At 43.7% G+C, this 18,899-nt stretch overlaps 1 protein-coding gene across 4 annotated transcripts in view; it reads right to left on the bottom strand.

The window, feature by feature from the left end:
- The window catches only part of LOC109937286 (C-terminal-binding protein 1-like), an 80,879-nt gene that overhangs the window by 21,289 nt on the left and 40,691 nt on the right, over positions 1–18,899 (bottom strand). For all 4 annotated transcript variants that reach the window (XM_048603529.1, XM_048603527.1, XM_048603531.1 and 1 more), the window contains one exon: positions 714–868. In XM_048603529.1, coding sequence (XP_048459486.1) covers positions 714–868 — 155 coding nt within the window. The remainder of the gene's footprint in view (positions 1–713; positions 869–18,899) is intronic.

The following is an 18,899-nucleotide window of genomic DNA, read 5'->3' as shown; positions in this document are numbered from 1 at the left end:
CTGTAATTTCCTCACAAAGTTGTTGCTCTACATCTTTTCACACAGAGGGTGGTTCGTGTGTGGAATGAACTGCCAGAGGAAGTGGGGAGTGCAGGTACAGTTACCACATTTAAAAGACATTTTGATGGGTACATCAATAGGAAGGGTTTGGAGGGATATGGGCCAGACGCAGGCAAGTAGGACTCGTTCAGTTTGGGAAAACTTGCTAGGCATGGATGAGTTGGATTGAAGGGTCTGTTTCCACACTGTATACCTCTATGGCACTAACTGGTGGCCTGTACACAACAGAGTGATGTGATTACACATTTTGTGTAGTAGATTCTGTTCTTGACTACTCTGGAGTATCCTCCCTCCAGCAGCACAATGCTCTACATAATCAAGCCTGTTGCCCTCTCCCTTTTACTTTCTTTCTTGGATATTTTGTGCTAAGGCACACAATACACAGTCCTGCTCTTTTTTGAGCTAGATTGCCATTATTTCCACAACATCATACCTACATTTTATTTACCACATTCTGTGAATTTATGTGCAGGCATCACAACCCTATTCCTTTCCCTCTATCTGTGAGCTTACCGAATACCTCCTATTCTAGTGCTACGTGGTGCCTCTTCCAATGCTTGCTGCACCTTGCTATCCCTGTTCTTGGCTCCCACACTCCTGCCAAATTACTTTGAACCATTCCGAACGTCACTAGCGAGTGAGCACATCCTTACCTTCTCGTGTATCTCCTGAGTAGACTGTGCATCACAGAATGCCACTGTTGCGACGTCTTTCAGGACCGGCATCTCCACAGTGCAATCCCGGCCATCCAACAGTGCCACCAAGGGACGTGGGTGCATTGGGCCATTTAAGATCGGAGGACGAATACCTGGAACCAAGAGGAACAAGGAGCAATGATCGCACTGTCTGGGAAGAATAGTCAGCTCCTTCATAGATGGTAGGAACTGCAGACGCTGGAGAATCTGAGATATACAAGGTGTACAGCTGGATGAACACAGCAGGCCGAGCAGCAGGAAGGTTGACGTTTCGGGCCTAGGCCCTTCTTCAGAAAGGGTCTAGGCCCGAAACGTCAGCCTTCCTGCTCCTCTGATGCTGCTCGGCCTGCTGTGTTCATCCAGCTCCACACTTTGTATATCTCAGCTCCTTTATAGGTGACTTTTGGTGAACCCAGTCTTGCGTTCCTTATCTGGCCACACTCGATATTGTTTCAATTTTGACATCGGCCTTCCAGCTTGACTTCATTTTAGTGTTCAAGCCACCTGATCAAAAGGGGTTGAAGCCCCCTGTTGAGGAGGTTTTGCATACGATCTGGGCTGATACTCCAGTGTAGGGCCAAAGGAGTGCTGCACTGTTGGAGGCCATTTTCGGCACAGCCATTAAACCAAAGTTGTATCTTCCCTCCTGGGTGTACATTTTTTAAAAAAGGACATAATTCTAACAGCAGCACACAAGAAAACTCAAAACAGGAGTTTTTCCCAAACTAGCGAAAGAAAATGTAACATCTTTATATTAAGAATAAATAGCACCTATTCTTTAGTGAAACAGCCCAAGACACTACACTGTAACATTAAACAAAATTGACCATTTGAGCCATAAGAAATGAGAAAACAAATGCAGGTAGTTTTTAAAAGACCATAAGTCCTTGTTTTGTGCGTCCTGCACAAAACTGAACCTTGAACAAACCTCATCAAAACATTCTCTGAATACTGGTCAGGTAGAGCTGTGAGCAAAATGACTACTGGGTTTTCACTGTGAACAACACTGACTATAATTTCAAAGTACAGATCAAACCTCTGCAATCCAGCAAACCGAGGAGCAAACCTTTGGAGCAGAAAATCTGTCAGACCACAGAAGGTGTTTTGTCTAATACAGACCCTGGGACATCCCTTCACAATGATGTCTTAGACGCTGAGGACAAGGTGACGCTGCTGAGGGAAGACGACATAAAGGAGGCTTTTGGAATACCAGTTCCTCCAAGCCAAACCCAAGTGACAGGCAGGAAGGGATCCAGCCAGGACACATCAATAAACCTAGTTTGTAAACAAACAGCAAACCCCACTGGTAACTAGATGCTGACGTTTTAAAATTAACATCACAATTATACCATCGGAAATAAGATTCGGGGTGCTTTAAACTGAAAGTTTAAGTTGGGTGCCAAGCCACAGGAGGTACAGCCTGTAGATTAACCGGCTTTGGGATGTAGTAAGATAGCGAAAAGTGTTACTGCAGAAAATACTTGCAGTATTATATAACATTAAAATAATATATGGTGAGATACTAACATTTTTCCTCAAATTGATTCCACCAGTGATATCACCAGTTAGTGACCAATGACATTGTCCTTCTGATAGATATTACAAAATGCTCTTTCCAGGCACAAAAAACATCTTTGAAAGGACATAGACCATACAGTTTGTCATTTTGAAATTAAGTGGAGACATCAAAAACTTTATTTGCCCTGTGTAACAATTTAAAAGACTCAGCAATAGTGTAATATTGTGAATACTGAGAAGGCTTTGGATTGACCCCAGGGACATTCGCTATCCAACTGGGTAACAGTGTTACATCTGAAGATGCACATAACCCTGCAGAATCCCACAAAAGCAACGAGGAATATCACATAGACAGTCAGAGGTCACTGGCTCACATTGGCAGGTAGTACATAGATGGCTGAGCATTTTACACAGAAAACACCTCTGAAATGTTATTCTTCTGACTTAATCCTGATAGTTTCCACTAACTGCGGAAGGCACGATGGCTCAGTGGTTAGCACTGCTGCCTCACAGCGCCAGGGACGATTCCACCCTTGGGCAACTGTCTGTGTGGAGTTTGCACATTGTCTCAGTGTCTGTGGGTTTTCCTCTGGGTGCTCCGGTTTCCTCCCCAGTCCAAAGATATGCAGCTTAGGTGCATTAGCCATGGGAAACACAGGGATGGAGGCATTAGGTCTGGATTAGATTCTCTTCACAGGGTCAGCGCAGACTCGATGGGCTAAATGGCGTCTATCTGCACTGCAGGGATTTTATGATAATGTAAAACATAATATTTATTCTGACAAAAGTGGTAAAATTAGCTGTCTGCTACAATCATGGATTCTGCTCGGGTGCCTCTTTCATGTCACCATTCAGCCAGGGCACTGCAACATTTCAGAGATGACACCAGCGCCAAAAGCAAAACAGCTTTACCGATGCAGTCTTAAAATTATGTTTGTGAGCACAAAACAAGCAACAGCAACTCGAAAACTAAAGAAAAAACACCAAATAATATAAGAACACAAGAACTAGGAGCAGGAGTAGGCCATCTGGCCCCTCGAGCCTGCTCTGCCATTCAATAAGATCATGGCTGATCTTCTCTTGTACTCTGCCCCACTTACCCGCCTGCTCACCATAACCCTTAATTCCTTTACTGTTCAATGAATCTATCTTTGCCTTAAAACATTCAACAAGGAAGCCTCAACTGCTTCAGTGGGCAGGGTATTCCATAGGTTCACAACCCTTTGGCTGAAGAAGTTCCTCCTCAATTCAGTCCTGAGTCTGGTCCCCTTATTTTGAGGCTATGCCCCCCAGTTCTAGTTTCACCTGCCAGTGCAAACAGCATCTCTCCCTTATGTCTCCAAGCAGACTCGGAACCAACTGTTCTTAGTATGTAGAGTGCAGATCAGTGCAAATCACAAACGTATCTGAAGCTGATAGGAGTTTAGTCGCATTTAAACACTGACGGTTCATGCAGTCCAAAAATAGACGCTTATCACTCTAGCAGCAGACAATAAAGGTTCAATACAATGCCTGTGGCAACAAGACAAATCTTACAGAAACATGGGCTGGGGCTCTATGCTGGATAATGAGCCAGTGAGAGGTCAGCACCGCATTTACCCAACCTGCTCAAACTCAAAACTGGAGCTTTCCAAAAGAGTGAAAGAAAATGTGACATCTTTGTAGTAAGAATAAATTGCAATTATGCTTCAGTGAAACAGCCTGAGACACTGCATGGTAGCTTTAAACAAAATTTACCATCAGGCCATAAAAAGAATAAAACACAGCAAATGTGAGTAGTTTTTAAGACCATAAGTCACAGGAGCAGAGACTGCCATTCAATGAGATGATCTGTTATCCTCAACTCCACTTTCCTGTCTTTTCCCAATAACCTACGATTCCCTTTCTGATTAAAAATCTGTCTACCTCAGGCTTGAACATACCTGACTGACCCAGCATCCACAGCCTCTAAGGTAAAGAATTCACTACCCTCTTAGAAAGGAAATTCTCCTTATCTGTTTCAAATGTGCAACTCATTATTAAAAGACAATGACCTCTAGTCCTAAGAGTCTCCTACAAGAGGAAACAACCTTTCTGCACCTACCCTGTCAGGTCCTGTAGGAATCTTATATACTCCAACAGATTGCGTCTCATTCCTCTAAATTTCAATGAGTACAGGCCCAACCTACTTAACCTCTCCCCATAAGATAATTCCTTGATGCCTGGTATTAGCCAAGTAAACCTTCCACTGGATGCCTAAAACAACAGGATATCTTTGCTTTAATAGAGGGCCCAAAATCATTCACGCTATCCAGCTGAGGTCTGACTAGTGTTTGTATAGTGTTAGCAAAACTGCCTTACTTTTATATTCTATTCCCTTTGAAATAAAGATCAATATATTTTATTTGCCTTCCTTATTACCTGAACTTGGATGCTAGCTTTGAGAGATTCATGGACAAGGATGCACTGTTCTGCAGCTTTCTGCTGTCCTTTTCCATTCAAATAATATTCAGCTCCTCTATTCTTCCTGTCAAAGTGCATGACCTCACATTGTTCCACAAGATATTCTATCTGCAAAGGTTTCGCCTGCTCGCTTATCCTGTCAATATCCCTCGGCAGACCATCTGTGTGTCATTCTCACCACTTACTTTCCCACCATGTAGGTAGGTGGTAGGCTCTAGGACCAAAGGGCATAGATCTCGTGGTCTATTACTGTGTCATCTGCAAACATGACTGTGGTACATTCACTTCCCTAATCTTAGTCATTAACATATTGGAAATCATTGTGGCCCCAGCACTGATCTCTGGCACTCCACATGCTGCAAGTTGCCATCCTGAAAATGCCCCTTTTATCAGGTAGCCAATCTTCTATGCATGCTGATATAAGAGGCCATGGTCTTGGAGATAGCATCTGATGTGTGGTACTTTATCTGAAAACCCAACAATATTAAATTCGCGGCTTTCCCATTATCTACCCTGTTTGTTATCCTCTCAAAAAATTTTAGCACATTTATCACGCATGAGCTGTCTTCATGATGCCATGTCGACTCTGTGATCTTTTACGCATTTCTAAATGCTCTGCTATTTCATCCTTTACAGTAGACATGAGGATTTGAAGGAATGTCTTGGGGTGGACAGACAAGTTGGGACTGTGGGGTGCGTGTTAATATTCAATGCTTGGATGTAGTGCTGAACACCAACAGAGTGACTCATAGATGGCTCTGAAAAGAACCTCCAGTGAATCTGAGGACCAATACCCCAATATGATTCTGCTCAATAGCTTCCACACCCTCTCCAAAAGTATCCCTCCTGATATGTAGTTCCAGAGCTGGACAACATTGAAGTCTAACAAGTGATTTAAAAAGATCTGACATAATTGCTGCAGTATGATAGCTCTCCTCTCATTACCCAGGGGATCCTGGAGGCTTTTTTTAACCACAACATCAAATGCTTTTACCACCTTCAAAGACGCAAAGCCGATCCAACCTCTGCTTTGAAACCATGCCAAGACTCGCACATCAACATTACCATCTTAGCAAATAGAGCGCTGCGGGCTACAGACACAAGCTAAGTGAAGTGCAGGGCAGATGGTCAATGGAAGAAAGGGAAAGTGAAATCAAAGCACCTTGCTGGAAGAGAAAACCGTTTTTAATGGAGCAGGTGGGGCTGTATGAGGCAGAAGCGAGCGCGCAACAGGTTTGACGAAAATCGTGGGCAAATAAAAGACAAGTTTAATTACGTCACACACTACATGAGCTGGGTTCTGGATCAGGCTTCACCACTACAGCTCAGCTGTTTGGCTAATAGAGACACAAGGCTAGGGTCCACTGCAAGAAGTGAATATTTAAATCAGATCACAGCAACGTTATGCGCTCCCACAACCTAGGCAGGTAATAGCTCCTGTTCAGTTTTGTACCAACAGTTCCCATCATATGGTAACAGCGGTAGTCTGAGGGAGACAATAATAATGAGGAATGCAATTGCCAGACTGAAGCATTGTTCCACTTGCAAGGAGGGAGGTTTGATTTCAGGTGTACAAGATTATGACAGGTTTAGATAGGTAGGCAAACGAAACTTTTGCCAGTATCTGCAGGTACAAGAACTAAGAACACGAGTAGGAAATGTGTGGAGTGATATAGGCCAGGCACAGGCAGGCGGAACTAGTTTAGTTTGGGATTATGGTCAGACTGAAGGGTCTGTTTCCATGCTGTATGACTGTATAGTTAATGGACACAGACTTGATACTTTAGGTTGGGGCTGGTGCTGTGTGGGAAACAAGAGGAAACACACTTTTTGACACACGTGGCAATGAACTGGAACTATGGGTGGTGGAAGCAGAGACTATCAAAGACTTCAAAAAGAAACTGGACGAGCACTCGAGGGAAGAAGCTCTGCAGACCTGTGAGAAGAGAGTGGGGGAATGGAGCAGATTGGACAGCTCTGACAAATTGCAGGGACTAGACTAACACATACATTTGTATTTCACAGCGATGGATTAATTAACTCTTTCAAATCAGGCCTCCCAGATCACTGGGATCATTGCTGAAATAAAATAAGGAGAAAAACGTAAACTGATTGAATCTAATATTGTTTGGCTTCTTTCTTCTGTTTAGCAGATTTTTGTTTTGAAAGAAAGTAAAGGAGGTTGTGCAGACTACAACATGCAATATAGTCCTTTCCTTCAGCAGCTATTAAATGCATGCATCTTCGAGCAGTGAGCACAGGAAAAGAAATATTAAAAAAAAAAGTGTTTCCCGACACCATATGTGGAGCAACCTCCAACATGGAGCTGAATGACAAAAGTCTTGTTCGCTGTTGGGCTGAGCCTCTGGAGTGCCATATCTCACCTGAAGCCTCAGCTTCACAAATGAATCGTTGCCAGCTGCGTCATTTGCTTCGCGCAAGAGAAAGGAAAGGATTTTGATGTGATTCATGGAAACAATACCCAGCTTAAAAGTCTCAGTCGTCATCGCATAACAACACCACTCACTGACACCTGAAGGAGGAACTAGACTCCGAAAGCTAGTGCCTTCAAATAAACTTGGAGGACTATAACCCGGTGTCATGTGATTTTTGACCTTGTCCCCCAAAAGTCGAACAGCAGCACCTCCATATCATCCCTCACTCTAAAACAGCTGTAACGCTTTAACCAGAAAAATAACTGCAAGTTCTCTTCTATCCTTCAAGTAAAAGGAAGTTTTCCTCAATTATTCCATTGCAGGAAGTTTTATTTCACCAGTGCTGTTTCATTTTCTCTTAAAGTTACTGGCCATTTCCATTTCAAACCTCAGGCAGTGACTGAGAGAGCAGGAACATGCACATAATTCATTAAGTGTTACCAAAGCAGGGTACCTAACAGGACTGACACGGGTCAGAGTTTCAGAGTTAGCAAGCCATTTTAAAAAAAAGCGCTAAAGATGTTCAGAATGATCACATTTGGCCAGATTTCAACACAGGGATCTCAGTCTGAGAGAGATATGATGATAGCAGTAGTACACTGATAACTCTCCCAGTAGTAGCACATGGTGGAAACTATGCCTCTTGCAGCAACAGCATAAATCGCTCAATTATTTTAAAGAATAAAGCATTCTTGGGGCGGCACGGTGGCTCAGTGGTTAGCACTGCTGCCTCACAGCATCAGGGACCCGGGTTCAATCCCACATTCGGGCGATTGTCTGTGTGGAGTTTGCACGTTCTCCGTGTCTGTGGGGGTTTCCTCCCGCAGTCCAAAGACACGCAGGTTAGGCGGACTGACCACGGAAAATGCAGAGTTACAGGGATAGTAGCGGGATGGGATGCTCTTCGGAGGATCAGTGTGAACCCAATGGGCCGAATAGCCTGCTTCCACACTGCAGGGATTCTGTGATCCCATCAATGAACTGGGCTAAGTTCAGTACAGTTACAGTACAGTACATATTTCAGGACAATCTAGGCCAGGTTTGCCAAATAGGCAGCCAGTCAGCGTTGTTCATGTGACTTGCAAAAGGATCCTTTGACCAAGTCACAGGAGGAGCACTACAGACCAATTTTTGGAGGATTCTGCATAACTGTAATCAGAGCCAGGTTCCTCCAGGCAGTTGCTGCTGTGAGCCTATCAGAACCAAGTGCGAGGAGTAGTAACCTCGGACTGGACTAGCACAAATGGTACATAGGAATGACAATTTGGCATTTTCAGAGCACCACAGTTCATGGGGAAAGAGGAACCTGGACTCGGTAGGATGTGTGAACTGTGTGCGTGTGCACTGGTGGCAGCCATTCGCGAGGTCAGAAATGGTGATGTTCACAGATGACTGCACAGCACCATATTGATGCAGTCTGTCTCTATGCAGCTAGATTTTAGGGATTTTTTTTTAAAAAAATTCATTCATTCATGGGAATGACAACAGCGCTGGCTGGGTCAGCATTTACGGGCAGGCCCCGGCTTGCAAGCAGGTTCTGTTTCTGAGTCTGTTTGCAACTTCATTTGCACACAAGTCTGAACACAATGCAAGAAAATATAAAGCAGCTGTTTCTAAGTATAGGAAATGTTCATATGTTGGAGATTTAAAATTACACTCCTGTATGTAATCATAAGTACCAGCCTTCATAAGGGGGAACCCACCCCAAAATAACACTAACTGCCCTTGAACTGATTTGGTTTGTTGGGCTTTTTCAGAGGACGGGGAAAGGTTAGGGGAGGGGTGGGGGCAGGGTCTTGGTGGGGGTGGCAGGGTCTGGGTGGGATGCTCCTCAGAGGGTTGGTGTGGACACGATGGGCCAAATAGCCTGCTTCCAAACTATAAGGATTCTATGAGGTGCATTGTAGGCGAACCCCCAAACCTCACCCATGAACTGCAGCACTGGTTTCGAGAAGGCAACTCAACACCATCTTCTCAAGCACCATTAGAAATGAGCAGTTAATGTTGACCCAGCTGGCAGCACCCAGATCTCACAAACAAATGCCCTTTTAAAAATCTACAGCATTCAGCCTGGGCGCCAAAACTAAGGCAGATATCCTAGTCTTAAAAGACGCGCAGCTCAGATTTACCAGGGTGTTCAGAAGGCTTATAAGGTTACACAATAAAAACAGGTTCCATAAACTTGACCTGTATTCTCTTGAATTCTGAAGGTTGGGGGGGATGATCCAGGTGAGTTTAAGGGATTAAAGCAAGTGGACACTGAGAAACTGGTTTCTCTGGCAGGGACAATTCAGAAGGAGGTGCAATCTGAAAAGTCAAGCAAGGTCATTTAAGGGTAAAATCAGGAAGCTCTTTATTCCACCCACTCCCCGCCCCAACAACCACACAAAGGACAGCAGAAATCTGAAACTCTCCCATTCAGAAGGCTGTAGATGCAGTCAATATGAGAAGCTCAAGTTGTGACAGCCAGACTTGTTAGGTAAGTGTATCAAAGTGTGTGGGAGGTGGGGTGGGGGCGAAAGCTAGTGAACAGAATGCATTGCCGATCAGTCACAAGGGGATTGAATGTTGGAACAGGCCTACAAAGATCTAGTTCTGTTCCTAGGCTGACTCACCAATGCCTTCTGGCCCCGCTAAGCTGTTCAATTGTAAACGCATTTCAAGGTAGCTCACTTTGAGGAACCATGCACCTATTCCCAAAAATTATAGGCTTTGTCAGCCCTAATCCTGTTTCTACACTGCTGAGGTTCCTCTTCAACTTGGTCAAAGATTCAGCAGACCATGCCTACACTTCCACGGCACAGTTCAACTTAAAACAGAGCTGTTTGGGCATTCCTCTCTCCCGCTGCCCCATCTGTCCCAGATGTTCAAGCAATAACATGCATTGGTGCAGACATCTTGGCATCCTACAGGGTTAAACAAACTGGGAGAGCGGCCAGGGAAATATGCTGCTCAGGCATAGGCCCGTCCTTGTTCTGACTTGCACACTTGAGATTCCAGTACTAAAGGAGTTAACATGAATCGAAATCTCACTGCAGACAGGAAACCAGAAATGTAATCAGGAGCTCACACAATATTCAAACAGGCCTCTGCATTGTTAAGTAAACAGAGCTCTTCCAGACTAGTCAGAGTTGTGCAGTTTCCTACGTTCTCCATCCACCAAACCCCCCCACCCCATTACCCTTTCCCCTCCTTCAGCAGAGACAGTATTGAAAAACTGTGATAATGAACAAGCTTTTCATTCACAAACCCTGGTTTGGGGGTTGGGGTGGAAGAGGCAACAGTGTCACAAAATCTGTCCAGCCAGGGTTAAATTAATGGCTGCATTTTCACTGTTCCGATGTCTTTTGCTGTCGCTTTTAAATATTTTAAGCTTGCTCTTTGAAATCTTTTAATGCCTCTCCCTCCCTAGTGATCAGCAATTCAACTTTCCAGGGATTAGTTTCAGTGAAGTAACAAACACTTCCTCAACTTACCAAGATTTTTAAAGACAATTTCAAAACTTTGCTGGGTGTTTTGAGCGATTTATAAAAAGGGAGCACGATTCTTGCAATCAAATACCTACAATTATAATACAGCACAGCATTTAAGTGCAGTTCAGAAGAAAAACTAGAATGTTAAAACTGCATTTTCAAAAGGGTGAAAAGGAAAGAGTAATTTGAGAGGTTTTCAGTGCTGCTCAGCACCATCTTTGATGAGTTGACACATTATTTGACATGAAAAGCAGAGAACTCTTAAGTTGTGAAGGTTCTTGTGGTTGAATTTCCCCGAGTTTGGTTCTCAAGTAAACTTAAAGTTGGAACAAATTGGGGAGGGCCATCTCTCTCTTTCAAGATATTGCTACTTATTACCTTGGCTGGTGAGTTGACTTGCAGCTGGATTGATAATGTTCAGAAGTCAATCCACAAAACAGAATTTTGGAATTCTGGCGAAGAACACCCTTGTGGTTACAATCCTAAGTGCAACAATTTTTAAGTGAATTGTTGCCAAAAGCTTCGGTTTTGTAGGAGCTCTTCCGTCAGACAAGAAAACATTATCGCTTGCAAATCAAAACACTGTACATTTCTGAATTCATAAATGAAATAACTCAAAATTAAATCCACAAATGGGACGTCAATTCTTTCAACTGATTTTTCTCCTTCCCAACTCACTGAACTTTACGCTCCCAGCCAAGCCCACTCCCTGCCTCCCTCTCCCAAACATTTGCTGAGAGAGTGAATGGGACAGGTGAGGAGGAAAGCAACAAACCAGAAGATAGAGGAAGGCCTTTTTGGTTCATGCAACTTCAAGTTGGCTCTGCCACAAGAACAGAAATCCCAATGCTCAGAGCACGTATCTGCTCCATGGAAGTGGGCACTCTCAAGGGACTTCTTATAGTTAGTGATTCATGAAGTTGCAATGGTACCAATAAATGGCTTGTGAAACCTGGCAAGTGGATCAATTCAATATTGTTTGGTATGATCTTCAGTGGTGAATCGCACCCACTAATGCTGGGGTACAGGTCCATATGCATGAATTCCCAGCAAGCAGTCAAATCTGCCACATGCAAGTGAACTCTTAACAAATTGGTTGTTGATGTCAATGCAGTGTATGGCCTTCACATCATATCAGTGGACATACGAAACACAAGTTACTGATGGTTTGGGATCAGGAGATGGAACACTGTCCATTTTCCTCCTTATCCTCTGCCCCAGGGATATGGAGGCTATCCATGAAATGACCCTAAAGATCACCCACCTTGAAGAAACACAACTGCTAACTGTTTTCAAACAGTTTTATTTCCCACCTTTAGAGGGAAGCATTCTGGGGAATATTTAGACCACAGCGTATTCACAATACTGAAGATAGGACACTGCTGTGATCGAACTGGACACAACACTCAAGGGTTTGAGTTATAAGGAGAGGCTGGATAGGCTGGGACTTTTTTTCCCACTGGAGCATCGGAGGCTGAAGGGTGACTCTATAGCGGTTTATAAAATCATGAGGGGCATAGATAAGGTGGAATAGCAAAAGTCTTTTTCTTAGGCAGGTGAGTTCAAAACTAGAGGGCGTAGGTTTAAGCTGAGAGGAGAAAGATTTAAAAAGGACCTGAGGGGCAACTTTTTCATTCGGAGGGTGGTTCATTTGTGGAATGAACTGTCAGAGGAAGTGGTAGGTGCAGGTACAGTTACAACATTTACTTTATTCTTTATTCATTCATGGGATGAGGGTATCACTGACCAGGCAGCATTTATTGCCCGTCCCTAATTGCCCAGAGGGCAGGTAAGAGTCAACCACATTGCTGTGGGTCTGGAGTCACATGTAGGCCAGACCAGGTAAGGATGGCAGTTTCCTTCCCTGAGGGCATTAATGAACCAGATGGGTTTTTCTGACAATCAACAATGGATTCACGGTCATTGTTAAATTCTTAATTCTAGATACTTAAAAGACATTTGGACAGGTACATGGATAGGAAAGGTTAAGAGGGATATGGACCTAACACAGGCAAATGGGACTAGTTCAGTTTGGGAAACTTGGTCGGCGTGGAGGAGTTGGACCGAAGAGTCTGTTTCCATGCTGTATGACTCTAAGACTCATGGACATACCTTTAATGAAATGTAGCCATACAGGCTGCACTTAAAAACTCACTGTTTGTCTGACATAATGTGACAAGGGAGAGGAGTGCTGGCTGGAAATGTCACTTCCCAAAAACTACTCCTTACGGAAGGTTTGCTACCATCAGCATGAAAGACCAGAGACAGCTTATGCCAACTGTTATAGAAGGAATCCTCTCAAATGTACTGGTGTTCCTCAGGCCCTGATGGCCTTATTTACATTTAGTTTGCTGCAGATAGACCTTAAAAGAAATGCTTTGACTGCGCATATTCTCACTCCAGCGAGTGGTGACAGAGGTCAGAAACACGGCCTATTTAGAATTCCCCATGTTTGCTCATCTGTGCTAGTCTCAATATAGAGAGTTTAAAATTCACTGGCCACAAATCCATCAGTGACTTCTCTCCAACTTCCTCCAGGGCTGCAAACTTCCGACTCTGGCCTCGTGCCCACTTCCAACCTGCTACACATCTAAAATGGTGCATGTGGCTGCCTAGATTGTAAACTCTAGAACTCCCTCCTTTATACTAGTCTCTTTAAGCACCTCATAAAAACCTGGTCACCTGTCTTAATGTTTCTTTAAGTTTCAGATTTTGCACAATTATGCCCCTATAAATTTCCCTGGAACATTTTTCTACTTTCAAGGCTGCAAGTTTGAAATTTGGCATTTTCTCATTTTCAGAAAACCAAACAGTAATTTTTCTGATTGTACCATTACAAATGCCTGGACCCCAGTCAATAGCTCGCATCAAGGCTGAGTTTTAAATTTGTACGGATCACATGGCGAGGAAGTCATTTTATTTTCTACCTTCAAAATAACGGCAAGAGGTTATCCTGCAGAGATGCTCCTTCAGAAAGTCACCAATCCAGCTGCAAGTTAACTGAGCAGCCAGGGTATTATGTAGCAATACCTTGAAAGAAAGAGAAGGCCCTCCCCAGTTTGTTCCAACTTTGAGTTTACCTCAGAAACAAACACCTGGATATTCAACCACAAGAACCATCACAAATTAAGAGTCCTCTGCTTTTCACGTCAAAATGTGTCAACTCATCTAAGAAACTACAGTACTGCTACAAAAGAGAGAGACTGAGACAATCCATAGTAATTGAATTGTTTTATCTTCAAGGTATTTAATCCGTGAGAGACTGTGTTTATTGGTTTTTAAATATCTATAGTAAGTATGTGATAATACTTTCTCGAAAAACTCACTAAAAAACTGGCTGCTCGAAATAATTTAATTTGGACAATCATTCTAAGGACACATAAATACACACACCTTACATATAAAACACACTGATCACAGGAAGCAAGAAAACAAATACTATCCATGACACACATGCATATGAATGAAAGTTAATGCCTGGAAGCACAGACTAATTTCTATATGGCAGGGGTAGGCTAATATGACTTCTCCAATATGACTTAAGGCATTGGGAGTGACCTGTTAAGGAAGCAACTGTGCAGAATAAGACAGAGAAGCATTGATTGGCAGAACAAGGGCTGTCATGGACTGGACATAGTTACAGAGGATGATACATTGGACTGTAAATTAGAAAAGAATAAATCCAAATGAAGGCCAAGATGCATTAAATGGAATAATTTTGATGTCAGGTTGCAAGGGAGACAAGCACAAGGTGTTTATTAATGTTAGTGAAATATTTAATTTGAGCACTAAAGCCTTTAACAGGTATTTATTATAAACACATTGTATAAATACAACACATTCCTGTCTCACTCAGCAAGGTCATGGAAAGTGTTGAGGTTAGAGACAAAATATTTTGTACATTTGTCGCACTCTCCTTCAGTGGACTAGCCTAGGTCTCACTGATGCTTCACTTGGAATCAAACTCAACAGAATCTGGAAGAGAGTGGCATGTCAAGACGGACTGAACTTTTCCAATCTGATTTAGTTAACAATGACTTGGTAAATGATCTATTTTTCACCAGACACACCTCGTTGCACAAAAAAGTGTGTTAGATATCAGCCAGAAAGACCATGTCAGCAAGGACCATAAACCATAGAATCTCTGGGTGGGATGTGTTGAGGGTCGGTGTGGACTTGTTGGGCCGAAGGGCCTGCTTCCACACTGTAGGGATTCTATGATCTATGATCTCTACAGAGTGGAAGCAGGCCATTTGGCCCATCAAGTCCACACTGACCCTCTGAACAGCATCCCACCCAGACCCACCGCCGCCTTTCCCTGTAACCTGCATTTCTCATGGCTGATCCACCTAGCCTACACATCCCTGGGCAATTTAGCATGGCCAATTCACACAACCTGAACATCTTTGGAGAGTGGGAGGAAACTGGAGCACCCAGAGGGGACCGACGCAGACATGGGGAGAACGTGCAAACTCCACACAGACACAGTTGCCAGAGACTGGAATCGAGCCTGGGTCCCTGGCGCTGTGAGGAAGCTGTGCTAACCAATGAGCCACTGTGCCACCCTACTAGGCTAGACAAAATCCCACAATTATAATGAACCACAAAAGTCTGAAACATGCTGGCCAGTCCTTCAGAGAAAAATGGACCCTGTTTCAGAACAGTTATTCTTTCAACCAAAATTATGAAGTAAAAATGTACACCTTTAAGTACAACAGTCAGCTAGTACATGGTATGAAAAAATTTCACAGAGGCATGACAATCAAGGGTATATACAGAAGTGTGGCACAGCCATGGGAGGACAGTCAATAGCTGAGCAATGACGATCTTGTGAAGAACAGCCACTTTGACACACGGTGAACCAGGATAACTATCATCATGCTATTTGGAGGTCAAGCTGTGCCTGTGCTGACTCTAGCCAAAAGATGAAGGTTCATTCCATTCCTTGGCCACTGTAGGTTTAAGATGAGAGCAGAAATTGGTTGCTGCTCTCACATTTGTTGATTAACATGACACGATGCCCAATTTATGCGCACAGTGAACTAACTACTTTAGCACAGCACTAGGAACTCTTGTGAAATCAACTCCCAACACCACAGAATGCAAGGCAGTTGCGAACAGAATATGCTGATTGAGGGGAGGGGGGTGGCAGCTGGAGTCCAGTGTGCGATTAAGTTACTGAGAACACTGTGGAGAGTTGCCATTTTGCATAGGTGTTATGGTGTAGCTCCAAAGTCAAAAACAGAGCCATGAAGTAAAGACAGTATGTCAGCTATGTCCTTCAGCTCCCGACAGCACTGACCTCCAGTGAGACGTAGCTCCCCGCGTATGGTTCCCACATCCAAAACCTTTACTCTTGAACAGATAATTTCAGGGGACATAAACATACCACTCAAAGTCCATACGTGAGGTGAGCCCAGTCTGATCCTCACTGTGCATCAATACCCACAAGCTCATCCAATAGGGGACTCGGAATGGGTGGCATGAACAGGAACCTGACCCAACAGGTCCTATGACTAACCCTGCCGAGCAGAGGCCAATTCTTCCACTGAATATGCAATTTCTGCACTGAGTACTGAATAGTATGAGCTTCCATGTATCAGCATACACAGAATACCTCTGGAACTAAGTCCAGCTGAATCAACCAAATAGATACCTAGGCTGACATGGTGGCTCAGTGGTTAGCACTGCTGCCTCTCAGCGCCAGGCACCTGGGTTCAATTCCACCCTCGGGCGACTGTCTGCGTGGAGCTTGCACATTCTCCTAGTGTCTGTGTACATTTCCTCCGCGTGCTCTGGTTTCCTCCCAAAGTCCAAAGATGCGCAGGTTCGGTGGATTGGGCATGCTAAATTGCCCATAGTGTCTAAGAATTTGTAGGCTAAGTGGATTAGCCCTAGGTAATGAAGGGTTACACGGATAGAGTGAGGAGAGGTGGGTCTGGGTGGGATGCTCTTCGGAGGGCGTGGACTCGATGGGCTGAGTGGCCTGCTTCCACATCTTAAGGATTCGATAATTCTGAAAAATACAATTGGCAGTCTAATAACTCAGCTCCTGAAGAGACTCTCTTGGGCAAAATGACTCACCTGCAAACGAGGACGATTCAGCTCAAACAGGAACTGAACAATTTGGAGAAAAGAGTCAGTATTGGAAATATTGATGAGGTATTTAGGACAGCAGGATAATCAGCATCTAAACATGGAGCCCAAGTTAGATACCAACTGCCTGTTTTTTACTCTACTACAATGGCTACAACTCAAACGATCTTCATTAATAATTGTGTTGGGACAGCCTGAGATAGTGAAAGATGCTCTATAACACAAAGATTTCTTTCTTACTTTGTACAGATCAGGGAGGGTGGACTGTACCATTTTCAAGAAACAAATCAAAAGTGTGATGGAATACATTTGCATGGATGACTGCAGCTCCAACAATACTCCTGGAAGTCATCCAGAAAAAAAAGCAGTTGGTTAGCATCCAATCAACACCATCAACAATTACTCCCTCCATTACCAGTGCACAATGCCACAGATGTTTACCATCTACGAGATGCACTGCAGTAACATCACTAGGTTCGTCCTTCTAAGGCCACAAGCCTCCCACCTTGAAGGAGAACTGGAAGCTAGAGAACTCACCGAAATAAATATTGATGTTTTGAAAACAGTTCACACTACAAAAGAGGAAGCACTGGAGACCTTTGAAAACAAAGGTGTGTAAATTTCCCAGGATTTGATCAAGTGTATCCCAGGACGTTGTGGGAAGTTAGGGAGGACATTGCTGGACCCCTTGTAGAAATATTTGTGTCATCTATAACCACAGCTGAGGTGCTGGTGAACTAAAGTAAGGCCTTTGCTGTGCCTTTAAGACAGGCTGTAAGGAGGAATGTGGGAACTACAGACCTGAGAGTCTGACTTCGATGGTGGGTAAGTTGCTGGAGGTGATTCTGAAAGATAGGATTTACGTGCTTTTGGAGAGGCAAGGAACGACGAGGGACAGTCAGCATGACTTTGTGTGTGGGAAATCAGGTCTTACAAACTCGATTTGAGTTTTTTGGGGAAGTAACCAAAAAGACCGAGGAGGGCAGAGCAGTAAACGTTGTTTACATCGACTTTACTAAAGCCTTTGACAAGGTTTCGCATGGTAGATTAATTAGTAAAGTTAGATCACATGGGATTCAGGGAGAGATGGTAAGGGACAGAGGATGATGATGGTGGAGGGCTGTTTTTCAGACTGGAGGCCTGTGGCCATCGGTGTTCCACAGGGATCAGTACTGGCTCCATTTTTGTTGGTCATTTATATTTGGATGATAATAATTTGGATGACAATATGAGGCTTGGTTAGTAAGTTTGAGGATGACACCAAAATTGGTGGTCGGTGAAAAATTTTATCTAGGATTACAAAGAGATCTTGATCAACTGGGTCAATGGGCTGAGGAATGGCAGATGGAGTTTAGTTTGGATAAATGCAAGGTATTGTTTGTTTTACCAAAATGCAAGAGCAGGACATTTCTAATTCAAGTTATGACCCTGGGTAGTATTGTAGAACAGAGACCTAGGTTACTTACTTCTTTGAAATGTGTGTCACAGGTAGATAGGGTGGTTAAGAAGGCAATTAGCAGGCTTGCCTTCATTGCTCAGACAACTGAATATAAGAGCTGGAATATCATGTTGAGGTTGTACAGGGCATTGGTAAGGCCTCTTCTTGAGTTTGGTGTCCAGTTCTGGTCACCATGCTATAAGAATATTATTAAACTGGAGAGGCTTCAGAAAAGATTTACCAGGATGTTGCTGGGAATGGAGAGCTTGAGTTATAAAGATAGGCTGGATAGGTTGGGACATTTTTCACTGGACAGCAAGAGGTTGAGGGGTGACCTTAGAGGTTTACAAAATCACAAGAGGTATAGAGAAGTTGAAAGGCAGGTGTATTTTCCCTAGGGTGGAGGATTTCAAGACTAGGGGGCATATTTTTAAGGTGAGAGGAGAGAGATTTAAAAAAGACACGAGAGGCAAATTTTTAGAGAGAGTAGTTCGCGTGGGGAATGAACTTCCAGAGGAACAGGTGGGTGTGGGTACAGTTACAACATTGAAAAGACATTTGGATAAGTACATGAATAAGGAAGGTTTAGAGGGATATGGGCAGGTGGGCATGGACTAGCTGGACCGAAGGGTCTGCTTCCGTGCTGTATGACTCTATGACAAGGGTAGCAGATACTTGGGAACACCACCAGCTGCAGGTTCACCTCCAAGTCACACCTCACCCTGACTTGGAATCACATTGC

The sequence above is a fragment of the Rhincodon typus genome, chromosome 12, assembly GCF_021869965.1.
Source record: "Rhincodon typus isolate 14 chromosome 12, sRhiTyp1.1, whole genome shotgun sequence".
In the NCBI taxonomy this organism is placed as follows: Eukaryota; Metazoa; Chordata; class Chondrichthyes; order Orectolobiformes; family Rhincodontidae; genus Rhincodon; species Rhincodon typus.
Note: the sequence above shows the minus strand (reverse complement) of the source record. Positions and strands in the feature narration are given on the sequence as shown.